This window comes from Pan troglodytes, chromosome 11, assembly GCF_028858775.2.
Source record: "Pan troglodytes isolate AG18354 chromosome 11, NHGRI_mPanTro3-v2.0_pri, whole genome shotgun sequence".
Taxonomy (NCBI): domain Eukaryota; kingdom Metazoa; phylum Chordata; class Mammalia; order Primates; family Hominidae; genus Pan; species Pan troglodytes.
Genome location: NC_072409.2, coordinates 42,993,628 through 43,015,270, shown reverse-complemented (window position 1 = coordinate 43,015,270; position 21,643 = coordinate 42,993,628). Strand labels below are relative to the sequence as shown.

The following is a 21,643-nucleotide window of genomic DNA, read 5'->3' as shown; positions in this document are numbered from 1 at the left end:
TTTGGGTAGATACGGGGGCCTCACTATGTTGCCCAAGCTGGTCTCAAACTCCTCAGCTTAAGTAATCCTCCTGCCTTGGCCTCCCAAAGTGCTGGGATTTCAGGCATGACTTTTTTCCACTGTCAGGATCAAAGTCCTAACATATTTTTAAAATAATCTAATGTTCGTGAAATAGTGCAGAAGAAAATAACTATTAAATCTAGTATCTGTTATGTAGATGTAGGCATAAGGAACCAAGTTAATAGCCATTTTTGCTGTGTGGCAGGCTATGGATAATTTTTTTTTCTTTTTTTTTGTGACGGAGTCTCGCTCTGTCACCCAGGCTGGAGTGCAGTGGCCCCATCTCAGCTCACTGCAAGCTCTGCCTCCAGGGTTCACGCCATTCTCCTGCCTAAGCCTCCCAAGTAGCTGGGACTACAGGCGCCCGCCACCAGGCCTGGCTAATTTTTTTTGTATTTTTAGTAGAGATGGGGTTTCACTGTGTTAGCCAGGATGGTCTCGATCTCCTGACCTTGTGATCCGCCCACCTCGGCCTCCCAAAGTGCTGGGATTACAGGCGTGAGCCACTGCACCTGGCCAGACTATGGATAATATTTACCCGCTTTGCTTTTTTGAGTTTATTTCTATTAATTTTTCTACAATGAAAGAGTATAATTAAAAGCTTCTATGGTTGGACATGGTGGCTCATGCCTGTAATCCCAGCACTTTGGGAGGCCAAGGCGGAAGGATCACTTAAGGCCAGGATTCGAGACCAGCCTGGGCAACACAGATAAACATATTTATCTCTACAAATAAAAAGTTAAAGAAATAGCTGTGGAGTAGTGGAGGCTGCCTTTAGTTCTAGCTACTTCAGAGGCTGAAGTGTGAGGATCGCTTGAGCCCAGGAGTTGGGGGGTGCAGTGCACTGTGACTGTGTCACTGCACTCCAGCCTGGGCAATAGAATGAGACCCCACTTCAAAACAAAACAAAACCCAGAAAAACAAAACCTTCTATGTGACACACACACACACACACACACACAAAGAAAAATAGATATGAGAGCTACTTGGTAGAGATATGAATTAAAAACAAACTCAATGCAAAAAAAAAAGGCATCTCTGTTCTCACTCATCTATGAGAGGTAAAAAAGGTTAATCTGATGGAGTTAGAGAGTAGAATGAGGGTTATCAGAGGCTGGGAAGAATGAGAGGGGAAATGAAGAGAGGTGGGTTAATGAGTACCAACATACAGTTAAGTAGAAAGAATACATTCTAGTGTTCCACAGCATAGTAGGGAGACTACAGTTAACAACAATACACTGTATATTTCAAAATAGCTAGAAGAGAAGATTTAGAATGTTCGCAACACAAAAAAATGATGAATGTGTTTGAGGTGATGGACATTCCAATTACCCTCATCTGATCATTACACATCTTATGCTTATATCAAAACATCACATGTACACCACAAACATATACAGTATTATGTATCAATAATACTAATAAACTATAAAAATAATCATATGCATCTTCATCATATTCTGAAGTCCTTTTATATTAACAATAAAATAACAACCCCTCTGAACAAGACTCAAGAAAAATCATTATCTCAGGATCCTGAGACACAAAATAACATTTTATACTTGGGTGGTGCTTTCCATTTGCAAAGCCCTTTGAAACCATATTCTTTACGTCTTTGGAAATATTTTGATCATTGCTGCTCCTCCATCAAGCTGGGGCCAGCTGTACCAGACAGGCAGTGAGAATGGAAACCGGAAGACCCCAGCATTGCCACTAGTGGCAGAGAGATCTAGGACAAGTCCCTGACACAGCTGAGCCTCAGCCACCTTTCCTGGTTGCTGAGGATAACAGGGATAACAAATGCTGTGATGAACCTCACAGGACTGTGAGAGCCTTAGCTGACAATGTGTGTGAAATTTCCCAGACCCTCACCCAAGAGCTGAGCAAGTGTCAGTTCACCCATGCCTTTGTCACAGAGCATTGTTTCACTGTCCTGACGTTACAGGGGAGGGGGCATAGCTGCAGAGTTTGGGTGGCTTGCCCAAGGTTACCCACCTTATTAGTAAGAGGCAGAACTGACCCTTTAACCCAGAGTCCAACTGCCCTGCGAGCCTCATGGCTTCTGAGCACCAGCTGAGAACATGAGTACAGCAGGAGGTAGCCTAGGAGCGCCAAATTCCACAGAGCACACTAGACAGGTTGAGCATCCCTAATCTGAAGGTCTCAAATGCTCCAAAACCTTCCTGAGTGCCAATATGATGCTCCAAGTGGAAAATTCCACATCTGACCTCATGTAATCAGTCACAGTCAAAACAGGCTCACAACCATGAAGATGACATGTTACAACTGCACAAAAAGTTAACTACAGCAGACCTGGTAAAAATGTGTGATGGGCTTATTGAAAACTAACACATCGTGCATTCACAACCAAACAGGAAATCATGTCAGTTCATAAAATCAAAGAGAGACGTCTTAAGACAGAAACTATTGTTAATGAGGCCGGTGATGCTGGAGGAAACATTCTGAAAAGCCATCCAGCAGATGTCTCCTCGCCCCTACACAACCCACTCCCTGATCCTTCAACTGCTTCTGATGTTTCTTCTCACCTAAAAAAATAAAACATGGTGTACAGTAACCTCTCAGTGAAAACACAGCATTGCAGGTGGAGACCGGAAGCTGCTGTTGTTTAGCCACTGATGCAGGTATCTGGTGATGCTATTGTGCTGCTTGGGTACCCTGAACACATTATTTTTTTCACTGCATTAATGGAGTGTCGTGGTTTTTTTACTGGTAAGTACGTAGGTGTGAATTAGTTTAAGAAAATGATTGCTTATCGGCAGCATATAAATTTTAAGTCAGGAAGGATGGGAATGCCACACAACCAGATTGTCCACATGGGTGGCTGAGATAGTGACATCTTTGCTTTCAGACAGTTCAATATACACCAACATTGTTTCAGGCACACAATTATCTTAAAATATCGTATAAAATTCCCTTCAGGCTAGATGCATAAAGTAGTTGAAACATAAACAAATTTCATGTTTAGAGTTGGGTCCCATCCTCAAGCTATCTCATTATGCTTATGTGTGAATATCACCCCCCCTAAAAAAAATCCAAAATCCCATACACTTCTGGTCCCAAACATTTTGTATAAGGGATACTCAACCTGTATTACGCTCACAGCTAGAATTTTAGAATGCGTGAAATATGACAATAATCCGTATTTTTATTTAAAGTACAACCATGTTGCATCAAAGATTTTTCTCAGCCAGTGAGAAGATGCAGTTTTTTTCAGTAGGGCTCCCTGGGTCACAGTGGACAGGCCTCATTTTCCTTCTCGTCCCCAGAAAGTCCTGTCTTAGAGGGGGCAGATGAAGGCACACAGAGAACATGCAGCCCTAAGCCTCTTTACCTGCAAATTCTGCCATCTTATTCTCCAGAAATCCAAGGCTTAAGCCAATTCTTTGAAAGGCAAAAGAAGCATCACTTCTGCAAATAAGTTTTTGATCAAGCTCTGCTGATCCTCTCATCCCCAAATCAAGCCAGGCTTAACTTTCCAAAGTGAAGAAAGGCTAGCTAGCTCAGGTGGGATGCCAGCTGACCCAGAGGCCCATACTTCTAGGCCAATATGATTCCAATCCACTGTAGACAAGAGATGTTTCCCTCATCACGCTTCCCTGCCGTGCCCCTCCTCAGCACAGCCTTCTGCACAGAGCTTAAGAAACTTCTGTGTCATTCACACAAAAACCTTTTAGCAAAAGCTTATTGTGATCCACATAAAGATGATCTGAGGGACCAACCGAAGTTATTTTCCACAAAATTCAAGTCCTGCCCATGCACCTCAGTATGTGAGGGACGCAGAGGGGCACCAGGGGCATGGCACACCAAGTGTGCTGAATGAATAAATGAATGCGCAGTCTCAATACAGAGCCTTGGGAACAGGCAGTCATCTGTATAAGTTATTAATTCCCCCCAAAGCCTCAAAAAGTCAATCAGTCAAAACAAATGACCCTTTCAGCCTGAAAAGTACCCACTCAGAGTCCAATTAGGAAAATAGGGTCTGTGTATATGCAAGCGTTGCATTTGCATTTGATTAATCCCATGAATTATCTAACAGCCTCTAGAGAGATTTTCTTTTTCTTTTAGTTGCTCAGGTCCTCCTTTCAATGTTGCATTTACTTACTGTGAGGCCGAAAAAGTACAAATCTCTAAGCGGGTGTAACTGCAAAATTATCAGCACTGCCTCTTTTTTATAATCGAAAAACAAAAAAAAAGAAAATTCAGTAATGTGGGCAATTGGCTGAAAATTCACGGGCTGTGAATTTTAGTCCTCTCCCACCCATCTCTTTTATTCAGGAGGAGCCAACCGCTGTCCAAGTTTCTGGGCCGTTTTTCTCCTTATGAGATTGTGCCCCTGCGTGTTGCCATGGGAAAAACGCTACAATCAGCCCAAAGACAATGTGCCTTCATGAAGTGAGCCCAGTGAGAGGTCAACCACCAAAGCATAACGAGAAAAGGACACCCCCACCTGCCCACGGAACCGCACGGGACCGCACGGGGCATGTGGCAGGCTGGGCGCAGGTAGTGCGCAGGCGCCGGCGCGGGGTTCTGCACCGCGCATGCGCCGGAAGCAAGCTTCCCCGCCCCCAGCAGCTGCTGGCAGTGCCATCTGTTATCAGCCTTGCCCAGGCTGCTCCCTCTGAATGGCTTTCCCTGACGCAGACCTGCTCGCCCTGTCAGATGCAATCAGGTCAGCCCGGCACTCTGCCCACGCTGGACCTGCTGCCTGTCGCAGCTCCCACCAGCTCCCAAGGAGCCACGAGTTCCCGAGACGACGCTGCATCTGCCAGGAGGCCCCTTCTTCATTGGTTACTTGCCACACTGGCAAATGAGGGCTGTGCACCGCGCCACCTGAGACAGGCCCAAGAACGTTGCTGACTTCCTGCAGAGCACAGGCGGAAATGTCTTCCATCCGGAACGGCGTACTTTCCAAGCTGGGAACTGTCCCAGGTTCTACCTCAACCTCAGGTGCAACCAGGCCTCTCAAGCGCAGCAGGCAGATGCACACCCAGGTCCCGTCGCTCTGCAGGAAGTGGGCGGGCCCAGAGGTGTGATGACGAGCGCGCGCTGGCTCAGAGGCCACACTCCAGCAGCAGCAGGCAGCAGAACCCAGGAACCAACACAGCGTGTTTTCATCAAGCTTAGTTGAAACCTCCTAAAGTCTTCATTAAAAAAATAGAAACAGAAAGAAACCCAACAACAACAACAAAACCCAAGTGCTTCCACGGCAGGCTCTCCATCACAGCACTCAGGCATTGCATAACATTAACCCCAGTTTCCTTCTCTCAGCTTCTGTGGGGCTGACATCACCTCTCAGCTCTGAACAGTCTTCTTGCCATTATCCAGCCTGGGCCTCTCTTCATTGGCCTCCCACTTGAGCCCACATGGGGGAGAAGACAATGCGAGTCTCCACCTTCGCACGCAGGCTCCCTGGCCTCCGGGGAATACCACGCTGGCCTCATTTATCTCCTGCACTGTTCCTTCCCTCTGCATCTGTGCAGGGAGACTCACGTCACTGGGGGCCACTTTCATGATTTTGTTGCCATCAGGATTAGCTGGATTAGGGGCCAGTACATAAGGACCCCCTGGTGCCGTGAGGAAGTTTCATCACCGGGTCAGCGTGGTGTGAACTATATTCTGTCAACACCACCACTTCTTATAGCCACCAACCAAAAAACGGCAGGGTGGAGGTGGGGGCGTGGCAGAGAAAATACCTCAAGTGCAAAATGTATAAACTCATCATAGCAATAAATTCCCGCATCATGCATTTCAAAGTATGTGAGCCATTCAAGACTATCCTTTCAAACAAGAAACCCATGTGATTCTTTTTTTTTTTTAAATCTATAAAGAATTTGGTGGGTCTGACAGTGGAGGTAGGGGGAGTAAGTATAGGTAGGCGAGTAAGTATAGCTACCCAGAGGAAGAACAAAAAGCCCACAAAAGCTTTTTTTAGCCCTTTTCTAAAGGTAGTCAAGCAGTTTGGGAAGAGTTGCACTGCTGAAACCTTATATTTTGTTCAAGGCTAACACCTCCAGGACGGTTAGTTCCTCCTCTTCTAAAGGACCAATGCTATCCCATCCAGCAAGGATATCCCCCCATCTAATGTGAAATAAGACAATGTGGGCAGGAGAGTGGTGGAGGGAATGGTGTGGGGGGTAAAAGGATGGGTGGGAAGAAAAACAAAACAGAACTTTTAACTCCTTTTAAAACTTCAATGACTGAATTTTTTCCTCCCAGGGAATCATTTACCTACCTCCATCCCGGCCCCACTCATCTGGACCCTGCATGAAGTACACACACGATTTCTACAGAAAGTAATGGGATTTCTGCAAGTGTGTGTGTGTGTGTGTGTTTTATAGAGCAGTCCCTCTTGCACAGAACTGGGCTGTCCCATCAAAGCCGTATCTGTTATATTTCTGTCTTTCTCTTCTGTTTGGCGTATTCACCAACAAGAGAAAAGGAGGTAAGCTTTGGCGGCCCTGACCTGCAGCTGGAACACAATACTTTCGCACAGCCCTGCCGACCCCTGACATAAATTTTACACCGCAGCTGGCATTTACACACTCAGCATTACCATATGTATAGCTGCTCGGTGCTAATTATGCTAATCACCTGTCTAACTCGCTGCTGCGAAAAATGGTTGCATTTAGCAGTCCAGCGCCTCCCAATGCAGCTTACTGTGTGGCTGAAATGTACATTCAGACGGCCCTGAATGGCAAGATTTTTCCACGTTGCTGGCTACATTCAGGCCTCAGAAAAATTTATTCAAGTCAACTGGTTTCGGTCCGCAACAAAAAAGTTACGAGAAAAAAGTGAGTGTGTTCTTGCCCTAACATTCTGGATCTGCTTGCAAGCAAAATGATAAATCAATTGGTGTGGGAAACAAAAAGGGAGAGAGATTTCTTTTGGGAGCCATGTGAAACTGTAGCCTATTAAAAAAAAAAAAGGAAAAAAAAAGGGTCATCCTATTCCCCAAATCTCTAGAAAGAGCAGTTAATAGATATTTAGCCCTAATCCCAATTCTCTCAAATTGCAAGCTTTGTTTGCAATTAAGCAAGGTATTAAACATGTGCAATTTTTTTTTCTGGATCATGTGTAGACCAAAATGATGGTATCATATTTATCATTTTTTACTTATTACAACAATGTGTAAATCTCATGAGGAAAATAAAGTAAGAAGAAAGAAAGAATTTCTTAGGCAGCTAGGAAAAATTCTTTTGTTATTTTCTCTCAGAAAGCCTCTATTTAAAAAGAGGCTGTGTGATGTTTGAGTCTATTTTGTGAAGGTTGCTGGTTTCCCAGTAAAGGAGCAGAGGAAATCAGGGAGTGGGGGTGGGAATGTGGAAGAATTCACAAAAGGAAAAAAAACAGCGGTGGGAGGAGAAAGAGGGAGTCAAGAAGCCTACATTTTCCTTCATCTCAAAATTCCTGTTTTTATCATCACTATTTCTTAAAGCCGTTTTCTCAGATCACTCTGTAGAATAAATTTCTTAATCAGGAGAATACTGGTGCAGGTATTTCAACAATTCCGCAAATTCAAACTGAAATCCTATTTCTTCCTAACTCACAAAACACGTTCGTATTAATTTTTAAAAACCCTGAGTGTAGTCACTCTCAGGGCTGCTTCATGTTAGGCTATCTGGAAGGATAGGTAATATTTGGGTACTCCAATTTCCTGTCATTGCTGGCAGCATCGTACGACACGTTATACCGGAGGGTGGCCCAAAGTACCAGTGACTTTCTCACCTCCAAACAATCATCATTAGCAGACTTCTTACTTCAGAAATGCAGAAAGCAGGAGAAAACTGGAAAGCCATTTACTTCAGAACATTTCGTGGGCTACATCCCTCAGTGCCACAGAACACCAGACTGGCTTTGCAACCCATCAGCTTTCCAGGCTTGGAAGGTGCACCCACCCGGGAGGGCTTCCTCTCACGGAGGAGGTCATCCTGGAAGCTCGGGCTCTCTCCGCCTCGCTTCCACTCACCTTTCCATTTCACCACCAGCAAATGAATAACAGGATGCTCATGCAACTTAAAGATGCTGCTGTGACAAGAGTGCTCTTCCTGTCTCTCCCCACCCTCCATTCTGTCCCACATTTTATAAACTTATCTGACCCAATGAAGCAACACTATCCAAGCCACATCTTGATTTGTTTGGCATCCCAATTCAAGTTGCTATTCTTTGCCATTCCAATGTGTTTATCTGGGTTTTGTAGTTTCAAATCTTGACTGTGCAGCCAAAAACACAAATGACACAACCACCACTGGGCTCACTACAGAGCAGAGGGTTTACCCCCCACCCCCCATCCTCTCAATCTCGCACTCTTCTTAAATAGGAGATGGACCACCCTGCCTCGTGGCACGGAGTGGTGTTTACATTGCAATACTTGACTGTGTAATACATCTGGCATTTTTGGGCAGGATTCCTGAGCTAGGGGCCAGAAGCCCTTAAGCAATGATTTAAGGGGGAAAAAAAATCATGCACATTGACTTAACAAAGCCCATTTCCAGTTCCTTTTGCTTACTTTTATACATGTCTCATTAATAACTGAAAACTATCTTGGTTGCTAAATTGGGTAAGTCTACTGCTTCTTTTCATTTATCCTAACAATAATAAATAAAGCTTGCACTGTGGTATGGGGACTTGCTTCTCACTAGCCTTGCTTTCATAGCAGTGGCATTATGGGACCCACATGCAGAGTGGACTATTTGGGCCAACTCACACCTGGGTTTCTGGATTAGAAATAAGGTCCTGCCCCCACATTATAAATCTCTCCAACAACAAACTTGCCATTCATTAGCAGGTATCTGACTGCCCACCAACAATACAGTTTCCCTAACACATGACAGCTGTTTTTCCAGCCATGCTCTAAACCCCAAATGGAACAGTCATATTCCCTCCTGGAGGGACTAAGGATGGGGCGCATCTTCCTGTACACCAGGCTCCTAAAATCCTCCACCACAGCCCAGCAGTTTCTCAATGGCAGTATTCTGCTGTACGGAAGGCATTAGACATTGCAGTGTAAAGGAAAAAAGTGCCCTAAATCCAATTTAAAGATAAAAAAAAATCCAGTGAGTATTATCATAAGCACCGAAATTCAAAGATTAGAAGAGAAAGTAACAGAAGTGTTTATATTTTGATGACCCTCATTATATCTGTGTATTCAAGGAATGTTCCCACTGAGAGAATCCCGCAGAGCTTCCTCCTCCTGCAGGCAGAAGTGCCCTCACCAGCAAGGCCCTCTGGTCTCTGGATGTCAACCAAGACCTCTCGTGAGGATGGACCACATAAAGCTTCAGAGTCGGCCAAAATGTGGATAAGGAATTCCATCGTCTTCAATCTAGCCAAGCTCCATGTGCCCACTGGCTTTGGTGGGAGTTCTAAGCAAGGAAGACCTGAAGTGGGGCACCTGGGAGGGAAAGCCATGGTTTGTGCTCCACTCACTGTCTCAGAAATGCTAGGGAACCCAGTTCTTCCACTGTCCATGCGCCACGGTAAGCACAGGGGACCAAGACTTATTTCCCACTCTCTCTGGCGGTGTGGTATGGGTTGAAGAAACTTGTCAATGGATTTTAAAGTTGCCTCAGCAGTCCATTAAAAAAAGTCATGATTCTTCAACAGGGGAATCACATCTTCTGCCAAGAGCCCATCAAAGAGTGTGGTCTTGGAACCAACCCTAACCAAAATAAGAATGCCAAGGATGCAAATGGCAGCTCTGTATCTAGTATCTCCCACAGCTGGCTTGAAATAATAAATGTTCTCATTCCCTCCTCTTAGTTTGTGATTAGCCAGACTTACTACCATTTCAGAATTCACACTAGTAACTGCAGAGATCCACTTGGAAGGAAATGACGTGGGCAGGTTAGAGTGGGTGGGCGGGAGAAGGGGCAGGAGGGAAGGGGGCAGGGGAGAGGGGGAGGAGGCAGCAGAGGTTCTGGGAGCCAGCGAGGGGCACAGGAAACATTAATAGTATTATAATAGGATGACACAGCTATGGTTATTATGTGGGGGTGTCTGACATAGCTGAAATTCCCTCAACTTTTTCTCCCCCTAAATAGTGTCAAAAGAGTGCCAGAAGTTAAAATACTACATTTATGCAAAGTGGCTTCTATTAAATCTGGTCCCCTTTACAGTTATTTTATAATATTTCCATATTTGTTTTAAAAGCCAAAAAACCTTTTACAGTGAAACACATCCCCGAGGAGAACTGAACACTCATCAGGGGCTAAATCTGGGCAGATAGCTGGCATGGTGAGGCAGGAGGCGGCCACCAGAGCGCCCCTTTCTCCGCCCAATTGTGACTCTCCCCTACCCCAATACAAGCAGGAGAACAGGGCAGACGAGTTTCAGCTTGCCCGAGTGGACAGAGCCCAGGGTCACAGGCAGGTCAGCTTTGAAGGAGAAACTCAAATGAAACATAAACATGGCATTGTGGAAACCAGACAAATCTCCCATGGCTTGTCCAGCCAGCATTAATCTCGGCATCAGCTGTGGTGCATAATCTAAACACACGGATCAGGCTGTTCATACATCTGGAAGCTGTCATCTTCTGGAACCTCCGAGCGGCATCCTATGTATCTGAAACACCCCATTACCCAACCTGTCCTCTCAACTTGGTGAAGGGTCAAGAATGGCAGACAGCAAAGAGATAGGGAGGATTCGCAGGGTCAACTGCCCTGTGTAGAAGACACCTGACGGCTATTTGTTCTTTTTTAAACAATCATTGGTGGCTTCTCATTTCCAATCGTTTTTCTCCAAATATGAAAGAAATATCACAACTGCTTCCACCTAAATGTACATACCCAGTAGTAGAAACTAATAAATACCTATAAACATATTCTCCCTTCTAAACCATGTATGGGGGTCCAGGGAGCAGAAAGGAGCTGCATTTTTCTTCCTGTCCCTTGTGAAATGCCCCCAGAATGGCAGCCCCAGAGAAAAGAAACCAGGTGCTCACTGTGGAAGGGCAGTGACAGCAGAATCCATTCTGCCCTTCTGGCTGGGACTGGTCCCTTGCTATCCCTTGGTTCTGCTCCACAAGGGCTCCTGGGGGGACAAGGGGGAGTGGTTTGTGACAGAAACATCTGGAGGAGAATGAGACCACCAAGGAGTTCACACACTGGCCGGGCTTCTGAAGGAGCTGTTATTTCAATATGCACAAAGGCAGTGGTGTCTTCTATTAAAGCTTTTCAGAAAGTCAACCATGCTAAAAACCTTCAGGCTACTGGGGTTGAGGTGCAACCAGTCTTTCTGCAAATTTAGATACCCCCCACCAAAAGGTACCCAAATATAAATTATTCTTTCTTCCATGGCCTCTTTCCTCTTTCGACCCATCACGGTGTTTTTCTTTGACATTTAATGTCATTCTAAGAAAAACAGTTATCTGGGTCTATAAATACAGGAATGGGATGGGGGAGTTATCTTAAAGAAGATTAATACTCTTGCGTCTTTGCAATGCATTGTAGCCACAACTCCATCATAATAAACGTCTTCCATCTGCACAGCATGAGTCTTCCAATCAAAATCTTTTTATCATCTAAACCAGTGGGTCTCAATCGTGATGATTTGGGACACCCTCTCCCCCAGTGACATCTGGCAATGACTGGAAACATTTTGGTTGTCACAACTGGGAGGGTGCTACTGGCATCTAGTAGGTAGAAACCAGGATGCTGCTAAACATCTTATAGTGCACAGAACAGCCCCCAACAACAGAGGATGATCCAGCCCCAATGTCAATAGTCCTGAGGTTGAGGGACCTTGCTCCAAATTGAAGGAGTGGTGAAACTCAGTTATCTCCTACAACTGATTGCCTGAGTTCAAGAACACTGAAAGCATTAACACTAGCAAGGTACAAACTTGAAAGCACTTACACATACCAAGCATGTATTTTAAAAAACAATTTCTTCTATTTTTCTTAAAAAAAAAAAAGTCAAAGTCACAACTTGCCTCCTTCTCCCTTGACGCTGGCCTGCAGCAATGTTAACATCCAAACACCAAAGCAATATGGATTCATTACAAGGCTGCTGCCCTCTGCAGAAAAGGAGGCCAGGAGCTGGGCAAGCTTTTAGAAAAAACAAAAAGCTCAAAGAAATAAATGAATGTTCTATCGCTGGAGAAGCTTGACAAGAAACTTGTTCTGAGGGAGGGCTGCAGTGAGGGGGCTGATATGAAAAGAAATAGATACTGAAGGAGATGGGTTAAAACTGCTTAACAAAAAGGAAATACCAACAAAGAAACAGGCAAGATTAAAAATAACACCAGTCTGTGCCCAGAAGGGTGAGATCCAGGTGAAGCATTCGTGGCTCCAGGGAAAACACTAGAGGCCAACACGTGAGCACACTCGTGAGACAGGGATGGCTAGTAGGAAGAGCTGACAGCCCCCAGCCAAGCAGGGAGACTTCGGTGAAATGGCCCTGAGGGACGAGCCCAGCTTCCAGGCTCCCACCCAACCTCAACGACCCACAAAGGGAGGCAGCCCTCCAGGAGGCCACATTCCTGTTCTCTGAGCCTTTGCCCATGCTGTTCCTTCTGCCCGGAATGCCCCCTACCCTCTCCCCTCCAGCCCCTGTGCCTAGCTCAGGCCTCCACCCTTGAGGCCATCCTGGAAGATGTCCCCGATTTTCCTGCCATCTTGGCACTGCTGTCCTTCATGTTAACTACCCACACACCAGTCCGTGTACCTGCTGAATGTTTGGATGGAGTTCCCCTGAGGGCAGAGACTGCGGCTTTTCACCAACATCTCTCTGGAGAGCTTTCTGCAATGGTGGTGCAGAGTAGGTACTGAGAACATGTGCAGAATGAACGCTTCTATTTTTATACAATGACAATTAGTTTCTCCCCCACCTTGCTGCCATGGTCATGTGTTTCTGCAACAGCAGATGTCCACTACATCAGTCAACATATTCTCTATCAAACCTCATTACTCCGCACATATGTGAAACTGATTTGACAATTTTGATTGGCAAACACTATAACCCTAAAACTCAAGCTGGTATCTTAACATATAATTGACAGTTTATTAAAAGGCAATCATTATATGGACATTTTAACAACAGAATACAATTCTTATCACCAATTCCTACACACGCACACACACGCGCATGCACACACACGGACTCTTTCTCATCTAGCATATATTAGTCTGCACATTGTGGCTGATGTATTCTGCCCTCTTTATAAAGCCAACTCTTTATAAAGCCACATTTCCCCAGCATGTTAAACAAAGCATGAAAGTCAATTTGAAGACACAGCCTTTCGAGTGGATCCCTTTAATTTGCTGGCTGTATTAAAAAGATAACATTAACATGCCTTTGGCAGATAGAAGGATATGCAGAATAAGACAATGTGCATACACACACACGCTCCTGTGATTTTAAATCGCAGGAGAAGGAGCTTCTTCCAAACTATCCTTCAGCATCCCTCTCCCCTTAAAATCTCATACTTTCCTCTCTTCTGTTGTTTTCTAACTAGGGCAATATGCTACCTCTATCCATTTCGTTTGTGTAGCAAGCACTCTGTTGATGCCCCGTTCATATAAAAATTCATGCCTAGAACCTTAAGAACAACCTACCAAGAAAGCAGCATCTAACAGATTTCTTTGCTGATAGTGATGAGGAATTTATCTATGAGACTGATGCACAAAATGAACTTAAATGTGGAGCTATTACTCACTTCAATTCACGGACGTCCACTGAGGTATAGGACAGCAGGGAAATCTTACTCCTGAATGCAAATGCTCACACTACTTACTGCTGACGTGAACACTCAGCTCACTCTGTCACAAACAAGATCTCTACACAATCACTTCTGCTTTGAAAATGAAATTAAATCTATATGGCTACTGTTGTATAGTCACCTCTCTAGTTGGGTTTATCTGCATTTATGAAACTGTCGCTTCTTCTCTAGGGGGAGAATCTAGCACAGAATGAATGAATGAATGAGAGATCAAGGACAGGACAACAGAACAAGTGACTTATGTCATTAGTAGGCAAAGTAGACCTGGAGACAAACAGACAACCCATAGTTTCCCATCTGTAAAATGGGACAATCCTCATTATAAAGACATTACATCCACTATCATGTTATAAAAACAAAATAAAGATAATAATAGCTATTTTATTGAGTCGTAAGGCATGTGATAATATATAACAAATGCCTGGTACATGGCAGTTGCTCAACAAGTGACAGTATTAGTACTGAGTAAATAACATTTGGCCCAAGACCAGTGAGTCATGCTGAAACTGCCAAAAGTAAGCAAAGTGAGTGTGCCCCTCAGAAGTGTCCTCATCCAGTCCATTGAAAAAGAAAAACTTTACTCCCTCTCACTACACAACTGGCAGCTCCCATAAAACTGCTAGGAAGCACACTGCATCTCCTTCCAGGACTTGAAATGGGTCATGTTATGCAGAAAGCAAGTTATTTCCAGAAATATGCAATGTTAAGAAAATAAATCACATTCTATCTCCTTCAACATGTCAAAGGTCCACTGAAAACTCTTGCTAAGAACACCACAAAATCACGTTTTGTCATCCTCATCCGATGGCAAAAAATACAGGTTGGATCAAGCGGTGGATGAGCCGGCCCTCCCTGTGCTCATGCCCTATTCTGTCCAAGAATCTACGGCAGCGGCCCTCCCTGTGCTCATGCCCTGTTCTGTCCTAGAATCTACGGCAGCGCCCCTACAGTCTAGCCAATCACATCACTTCCAAACTCCTCAGCTGGGGCCCCTGCTGGTGTCCCGCCCATGCCTAAAATGCCCTCCTTCCCCTACCGTCTCCAGTTCTCTCCCCCCACCCCCTACCACCCTCTTGTAACTTTCACAGTCCATTTCAGCTGTGAACCCAAATGTAGTCCAAATGCATCGAATTCTAATAGTTTTAAATTGTGCAGTGTCGCACACACTTGAGTCTCTTATGGTGCTTAACACAGTGCTAGGGACATCATAGGTGCTCAGGAAACTTGTTGCTAGGAGCATAATAGCTGCTCGATAAAACCCTTCTTTTATCTATCAGTGATACTGAATCGCTGAACTGAGGTAAATTACTCCATGGATTCAATCCAAAGAACGCTTTTGTATTAATTACCAAACTACTTAAGGCAGGAATGTTTTGTCTTAATTATGTAACTATTATTTTAATTGTCACTTCTCAACTAAATACTCCAACTCCACCCCAGGCTTGCAAAACTCTGCAAGCTGAATCTTCACAAACAAGGAGAGATTAAGGAAATATTCTTCAAGGTCTCCAACAGCATCCTGAAAGGGATCACTGAAGCGATTATGCGCATAACTCTTCAGCTTCCACATGCTGTCCGGAGGAATGCTCCAGGTATTTTGGTTTGAATTATCTACCTAGTCACCTCTACCCTCCCCTACCACCCTCTTGTAAGGTAAGGGATGCCCGAAGTGGTGTTTAGGGTTAAAGTGTTTCCAAATAGCAGGATTTGGAACTTGCCAAAAAGATAAATAAGAAACCAGCGGGGGAAAAAAATTGAAACCTGTGTCACCAAAATAATGTAAAAATGTTTGTCTTCGAAAAAATATGTATCTATTTTAAATCTGCAACTGCTTTGCTAAGGTCTCAAGAACCCCAAAACTGAGGAACGTGGATAAAAGACTGGCAGAACCCCTCTGAGAGGTCCCTTCAACCCCGCGTTCTTAAAACATTTCTTTTCTTTGCCTGCAAAATGCAGCCTTCCCCCAGAATAATTCCATGTAAAAAGCCCCCACCCGCGAGGAAACATTAATCTACTTTGCAAACATGCGTTCCAGTCTGTGCCTTACTATTTTTTTTCCACTCCTTCCACCCCCACCCCGCTTTTTTTGTACCTTGAGACAAATGTTTTTTTCCCTCAGAGTTGAAAGCTGTCCAAAAACAGGACCACACACGCCGCCGCCTCCGCAGCCCCGCGCTGCGCCCGCCCCCGGCCCTCCCCAGCGGGGCGGCCGCGGCCGCCGGGGGCGCGCACACTCCAGCCAGCCGGAGGGGTGGCCTCTGGCTCCCCCCGACTCCTTTTTCTTTGGACGCGGTGGGTGGGGGTGGGGGAGAGAAGGAAGCCGGGCCGCGGAGCGGGGCCGGGAGAGGCCAGCCCCCGGGCGCCTCTCGGGGCGCGGCCCAGGCGGACAGCGGCAGCGGCGGCGGGCCCGGGGCCCCCGGCGCGCAGAGTGGTCCGTCCCGGAGGGGCCCCGCGCCCCCGTCCCGCCCCCGCCGCTCTCTCCCACCACACCTCGGCCGGCGCAGCGCCCCGAGTAGATTACAGCGCGGCCTTTGTCGGGCGGGCCTGGCTCCCGGCCAGGCGCCCAAACAATAAACAATCCCCCGGGTGCGGGCAGGGGGTTTCGCCGGCCGCAGCCAGGCTCTAGGTGTGCGCTGGCGAATATCTCTATCAACCGCGAGGAGGGACCGGGCCGGGGGCGCGGGCGCCGCGGCGGGCGCTCTTACCTTCCACCCACAGCTCCTCCACGTTGGTCTCGAGGTTCGCTGCTTTTAATCCCACCGCGAAGGCCCCAAATATGAGGAGGCCCACAACCAAGAACTTGCCGCAGTTTTTTTGAATGTAACAACCCAGTTTAAATAAGAGTCTCTGAAACTTCGCTCTCAGCCACAGCGGCGCTTTCCGGCCAGTAGCCTTCCCCTGGGGACGAAGCAGAAGGGAGGAGTGAGCGCCGGGGAGTCGCGGCCCGCGCGCCCACGCCCGCTTGCGCGCACCCGCCCGGTGAGCCCCCAACAGCCGTGGGGGCGCGGGTGGCCGCGGCACACGGACTCGCCCTCGAGACTGCAGCCCCGGCGGATCTGAGCGTCATGGGGGGCTCGGTCATAAATCAAAGCCGGGCCGCAGCGTGGGAGCTGCACCTCGGGGACATCAGGGCGCCCCCACCCGCGGGATCCCTGAGCGACTTGGGGCACTGGGGCTGCAATACAGAAGAGGAAGCCGAGGTAGAGAGGAGAGAAACCACTGGACACAGACAATATTCACCCCAGAGCTGAGAAGGGAGGGGCTGCGTCATCCCAGCGATGGAGCCCAAGGTTCAGGAGCCAGCAAACCAGTCCTGCTCTGTCCATCACCCTCGGGGACGGGCGCTAGGGGCGAGCGCTCTTTGGAACAACATATTGCGGGTTCCCCCAACTGGACCCCCGCCGAGAATGGTAGTAAGTGGGGAATCCACGTGGTGAGCGCGGCCGCTGGAGTTCACTCCCGACGCATTTCCATAGCGTGGGGAGAGGCTGTGTGAGCTGAATTAGGAAGTGGGGCAGCAGCCATCTGCAACTTACGACAATATTTGTGATCGGAAGAGGGCAGCCACATGGATCTTTCCCTCCTCTCCCTTCCTTTCTGGTTAAACGTAAAAAACAGCCGAGGGCAAAGGGAAGGGCTCAGGCCGGCGCAGGCTGCTCCCCGGCGCGGCGTTTCCCCGGCGCTGGCCGCGGCCCCGGCGGGCCCCCGTCTGGGTGCTCGCCTTCCCTGGATTCCACACATTTCAGCGAGCCTCGTAAACACAATGAACCCGGCAGCTCCGCAGACTCGCACCGCGAATTTAAGGTGGCAATTTGTTTACAACTTTTCCTCCCCCGACCAGGCCCTAAGGAGAGGCGGCTCAAAACCTGGAAAACGGGGGGGATATCTTTTTCCGAGAATAATTTTTTAAGGGAGCAGAGATTTCATGCTCAACAAAAGCAAAACTGGCTGCCAAAAAAGGAAACCACCTTTATTTCGGCTCCCTCCCCCCTTCCTCTCTCCGCCTCTCTCCACTCCGCCTCCCCCTCCAAGATGTTAAGAAATGTGGCAGCCGTACAGGAGTTTAGGCTGCAAATAGGGGCAGGGGCGCAGGAGGAAGGAGTTCCAGGGCAGGGGGCACGGGGCAGGACAGTGCCGCGGCCCCCCTTGAGGTGGTCCGCCATGGACGGCTTTCCAGTGCTCCGGAAAAGGCACGCCGGGGAGGGCGTGTGTATACACACACACACACACACGCACACACACACACCTCCACCCCCTGCGGACCTCAGACAGCCCTTTCCTCCCAGGACCAGAGGGAGGGTTTGAATTTTTCAATCCCCACTTGTCTGCTGCTTTTCCTGGAGAGGTGTGAGTGAGTGTGTGTGTGTGTGAGACAGAGGAAGAGAGTGTGTGTGTTTGTGTGTGGCGGGGGCGATCCCAAAGAGTTAGAGGAGGGAAGAGAAAGTGGGAGGAGAGAGTCTGAAATGCACCTTGGAAATCTGCTCCAGAGCGAAGGCGGCGTCGCAGTAGCTGGGCCGGTGCAGATAGTCCCGGTCCGGCGCGGCAGCACGGCGCAGCCCCCCCGTCCGTCTGCGCCTCCCGCCTCCAGCCGGCCGTCCCGGGGCACCGATACAGCCGCTGCCGCCGCCGCCGCGGTCCTGGGGCTCGGCGGCGTTACCAGCCGAGGCCATGTTGCCGCCGCCGCCGCCGCCGCCGCGGGGACGGAGGCTTCCCGGGCGGCCCGGCGCGCTGCTGCCGCTGCTGCCGCTGCTGCGGGCTCCTGGCGCGCCTGGGCGCTCGGCTTGCGAGGACGCTGCTGGCCGCAGGCTGCTCGGGCTCGGGCTCCGGTTGACAGACCAGCCGCTGCTGCTGCTCACACGGCGGGCGCTGCTGCCGCTGCGGCCGCGGCCGCTGCCGGGGAGTCAGACCCTGCGCCTTCCATTGCCACATTGCGCGGGGGTCCCGAGGTCTCTGCGGCCGCCGCTGCCCACATCCAGTTCGCGGAAGGGCGAGAGCCGGCGCGCCGAGCGAGCCTGTCCTTCGGTCGCTTCCGCGGCACTCCTTGCGGTCCCCAACTCCCCCTACCCGCCCCCCGCCCCGCGCCGCGACCCCTTCACTGCAGAAAGAGCCAACGAATCCCCGCTGCTCCCGCCGGCCGCGCTGGCTCTCTCGGCGCCTCCCGGGTCGCCCGAGCGGCCGCGGAGGGCAAGCGCAGAGCCGCCGCCGCCGCGGGGTCCGAGGGTGCCCGGCGGGTCTCAGCGCTGCCGGGCCCGGGCAGCCACAGCTGCCGCTGCTCCCGCGGTGGCTGCTGCTGGCGGTGGCGGCTCCAGGAGCTGCTGCTCGGGCTGCTCGGGCTCTGGCTGCTGGGTTCGCGGTGGCTGCTCGGTCCCGGACTCTGCTTTCTTGTGCTCCTCGGCAACCCGCTGGACCATTCTGTCCCCGTGCAGCGCGCGTCTCTCGCTCCCGGGACCTGGGGACTCCGCTCTGTGTGTGTGCAGCGGGCAGCGGCCGCAGCAGCTCCTTGATTCAATAGATGAGATGGAAGAAGAAAAAAAAGAACTCTCTCCATTTGGAGAAAGAAGAGGAGGAGGGGAGGGGGTGGAGGGGGAGAGAGCGAGCGAAAGAGAAAAAGGCTGGAGCTCCCGCCCCCGGGGCTGTCAGATGGCTTGGGTTTCTGCGACGCGATTGGCTCGCGGAGGGCAGAAATTACTCAGCAAACATGACTATTATTAGCTGCTTAGCAACAGCTCACCAAAGTAGAGAGACCACCCAGGTAGGCAACCCAGTGTGTGCATCCTCGGCTTCGGGGCAGCCTCTGAGAGCGCCAACCTTCTCGCATGCAATACTTCCATTAAGGAATGCTCCCCCTCCTTTCTCTCTTATTCCTTTTCTTTTCAACAGTGTCTTCTTTTTGTGGGATGCCCTTTGCGCGCACACGCGCGCACGCACACACACGAACATTTGCCTCGCGGTAGACACGGGGGGAAATGTAATATTTTTTTAAGCGCTTAAACAATTTCTGAAATTCCTCAAAGAAAAGCCTTTCAGAGGCACCTTGGCCTCAAGCTGCAGCAAATACTGGGAGGTCCGGCTCGCATTCCCAGGCCTGCACCAATAATGACAGCGTGCTGGATAGTGCGCCAGTGTGTGCCAGATTTTTTTTTCCTCCTCTCTTTTCTTTTATAACTAAAGGGAAGACTTAGGCTCTTGCAGGGAACAACGCCTCGCATTAAGATAAACAGAATGGAAAGTTAAAGAGGAAAGCAAGGACGTTGGGAAAAGCCACCTTTCTTAAAATCCGTTTGCCCCCCCGCCGCTTTCTCCCCCCAACTTAAAAAAAAAAACAACACAGTCTTGGTTTGAAGGAGTCAGTGTTCTATAAACGTGGAATCCAGACACCGAAGCAGTCTTGTAGAGGCAGAGGCGTTTTTATTTGAATCTCGAATGTGACATAAGTAAAAGAGAAACAACAGAATCTTTTTTTACAACTTAGAGAAACGGAATTGTTTCCTTGAGAGAGTAAAGTTTTCCTGATTATTTTGGGTTCATTTGTACACCCCTTTTTATTAACCAGATGTTTATATAGTCAGTATTTTTTTTTTTACAAAACTCGGTATGCATGTTATATTTAATAATAGTATGACGTAGGAGATTATAAATGCCCCGATGCTGGATTCATTCAAAACAAACTGTGCGCGGATCGCGAGGATTCGTCCCGACACCGCGTCCAGTGTCACCAAGGCATCCCGGGGATTCGCTTCCCGCGGAGGAGGAAAACACGCGACCCTTTGAGGTGGATTCTGGAGCCAGACACGTCTACACAACTAGGCTTTTTATTTTAAAAAATTTTTGTTTTCGGAAAGTGGAATGTGTTTTTCTTACGTTTCCAAGTTATTACGTTCCTCCCTGCGGTAGGAGCGCGACCCGCAAACCCTTGATTTGCTTCACTTTATTTTTTTTTTAAACGGGGTTGAACTGCAGAGGGACTGGCAGTAGCGAGAAGTCTAGTGAAGTCGTAAAATGGGGCGGTGTGGCTTTAAGATGCACACGGTGTATGTTCATTGAAAAAAAAGAAGAAAGAAAGGAAAGGAAAGGAAAGAAAGAAACCCAGATGGAGGGAAAGTGGGAGGAGCAGGGAGAAGGCGGAGCTCCGGTGGCCACGTGACCCCGCGCCAGGAGGCCCGGGTGCGCGCGCGCGCGCCCGGCTCCCGGACTCCCCGCGCCCGCGCGGCCAGGGCAGAGCAGGTAGGGAGGCGGATGCGCCGGGCGGGCTCCGGGCCTCCAGCGCGGCCTCCCGGGAGCCCAGGCAAGGCGCGCGCCCAGCCGGCGCGGACGGACGTGCCAGACGCGCCGTAGTACATTCCTGAAGGCGGACCGGCCCCCTTACGCTGCCCAATGCCCGCGCCGCCTCCCCGCGACCGGCCAATGGTCGCGCTCACGAGTCCCTGCCCATTCAGCGGCCCCGCGCTGGCTGCCTGGGCGCGCTGGGGGCTGCGGCGGGGCGCGCCGGCCACCGGGGCGGTCCACGCGGCTCCCGCAGGGGGCCCGTCCGCCGGCTCTCCCCGCCCCCTTCCTTCCTCCCCGGCGGTTTCCCCTCCCCGCTTCCTTCCCTCGGCCTGCGCCTTCTCCTTCCTCCCTCGCCCCGCTCCCTCCCTCAATCTCCCCTCCCCCACCAGCCTGGCCACCTTCCCTCCAGCCTCTCCTCCTCCCCGGCTTCAGGGGGAGGCCCTTCCCCCGACCCCCTAACCCGCAAACCGTATGCGGTGCCGGGGTCAGGGCGGGATGTCCCGAGGAAGAGAGGGAGACGGGGTGGAGGTGTTTGGGGGCGTTCGCGGGATCCGGAGGGGGACCTGAGCACCGGGCCAGC

At 49.4% G+C, this 21,643-nt stretch overlaps 1 protein-coding gene across 8 annotated transcripts in view; it reads right to left on the bottom strand.

The window, feature by feature from the left end:
* PTCH1 (patched 1) overlaps nt 1-21,643 on the bottom strand; it is a 73,184-nt gene that overhangs the window by 46,109 nt on the left and 5,432 nt on the right. For 3 of the 8 annotated variants that reach the window (XR_010148632.1, XM_016961226.4, XM_024345775.3), the window contains exons 1-2: nt 18,267-18,471; nt 16,503-16,695 (exon numbers count right to left, since the gene is read on the bottom strand). Coding sequence is in view for 3 of the 8 variants with exons in the window: in XM_016961226.4 (XP_016816715.1) it covers nt 16,503-16,695; nt 18,267-18,467 (394 nt within the window). In the remaining 5 variants the exon portion in view is untranslated. Of the gene's footprint in view, nt 1-15,889; nt 16,022-16,502; nt 16,696-17,037; nt 18,020-18,266; nt 18,472-21,643 lie in introns of those variants that run through there. The other 5 variants (XM_054658297.2, XM_063787656.1, XM_016961230.4 and 2 more) reach the window with 4 other exon arrangements.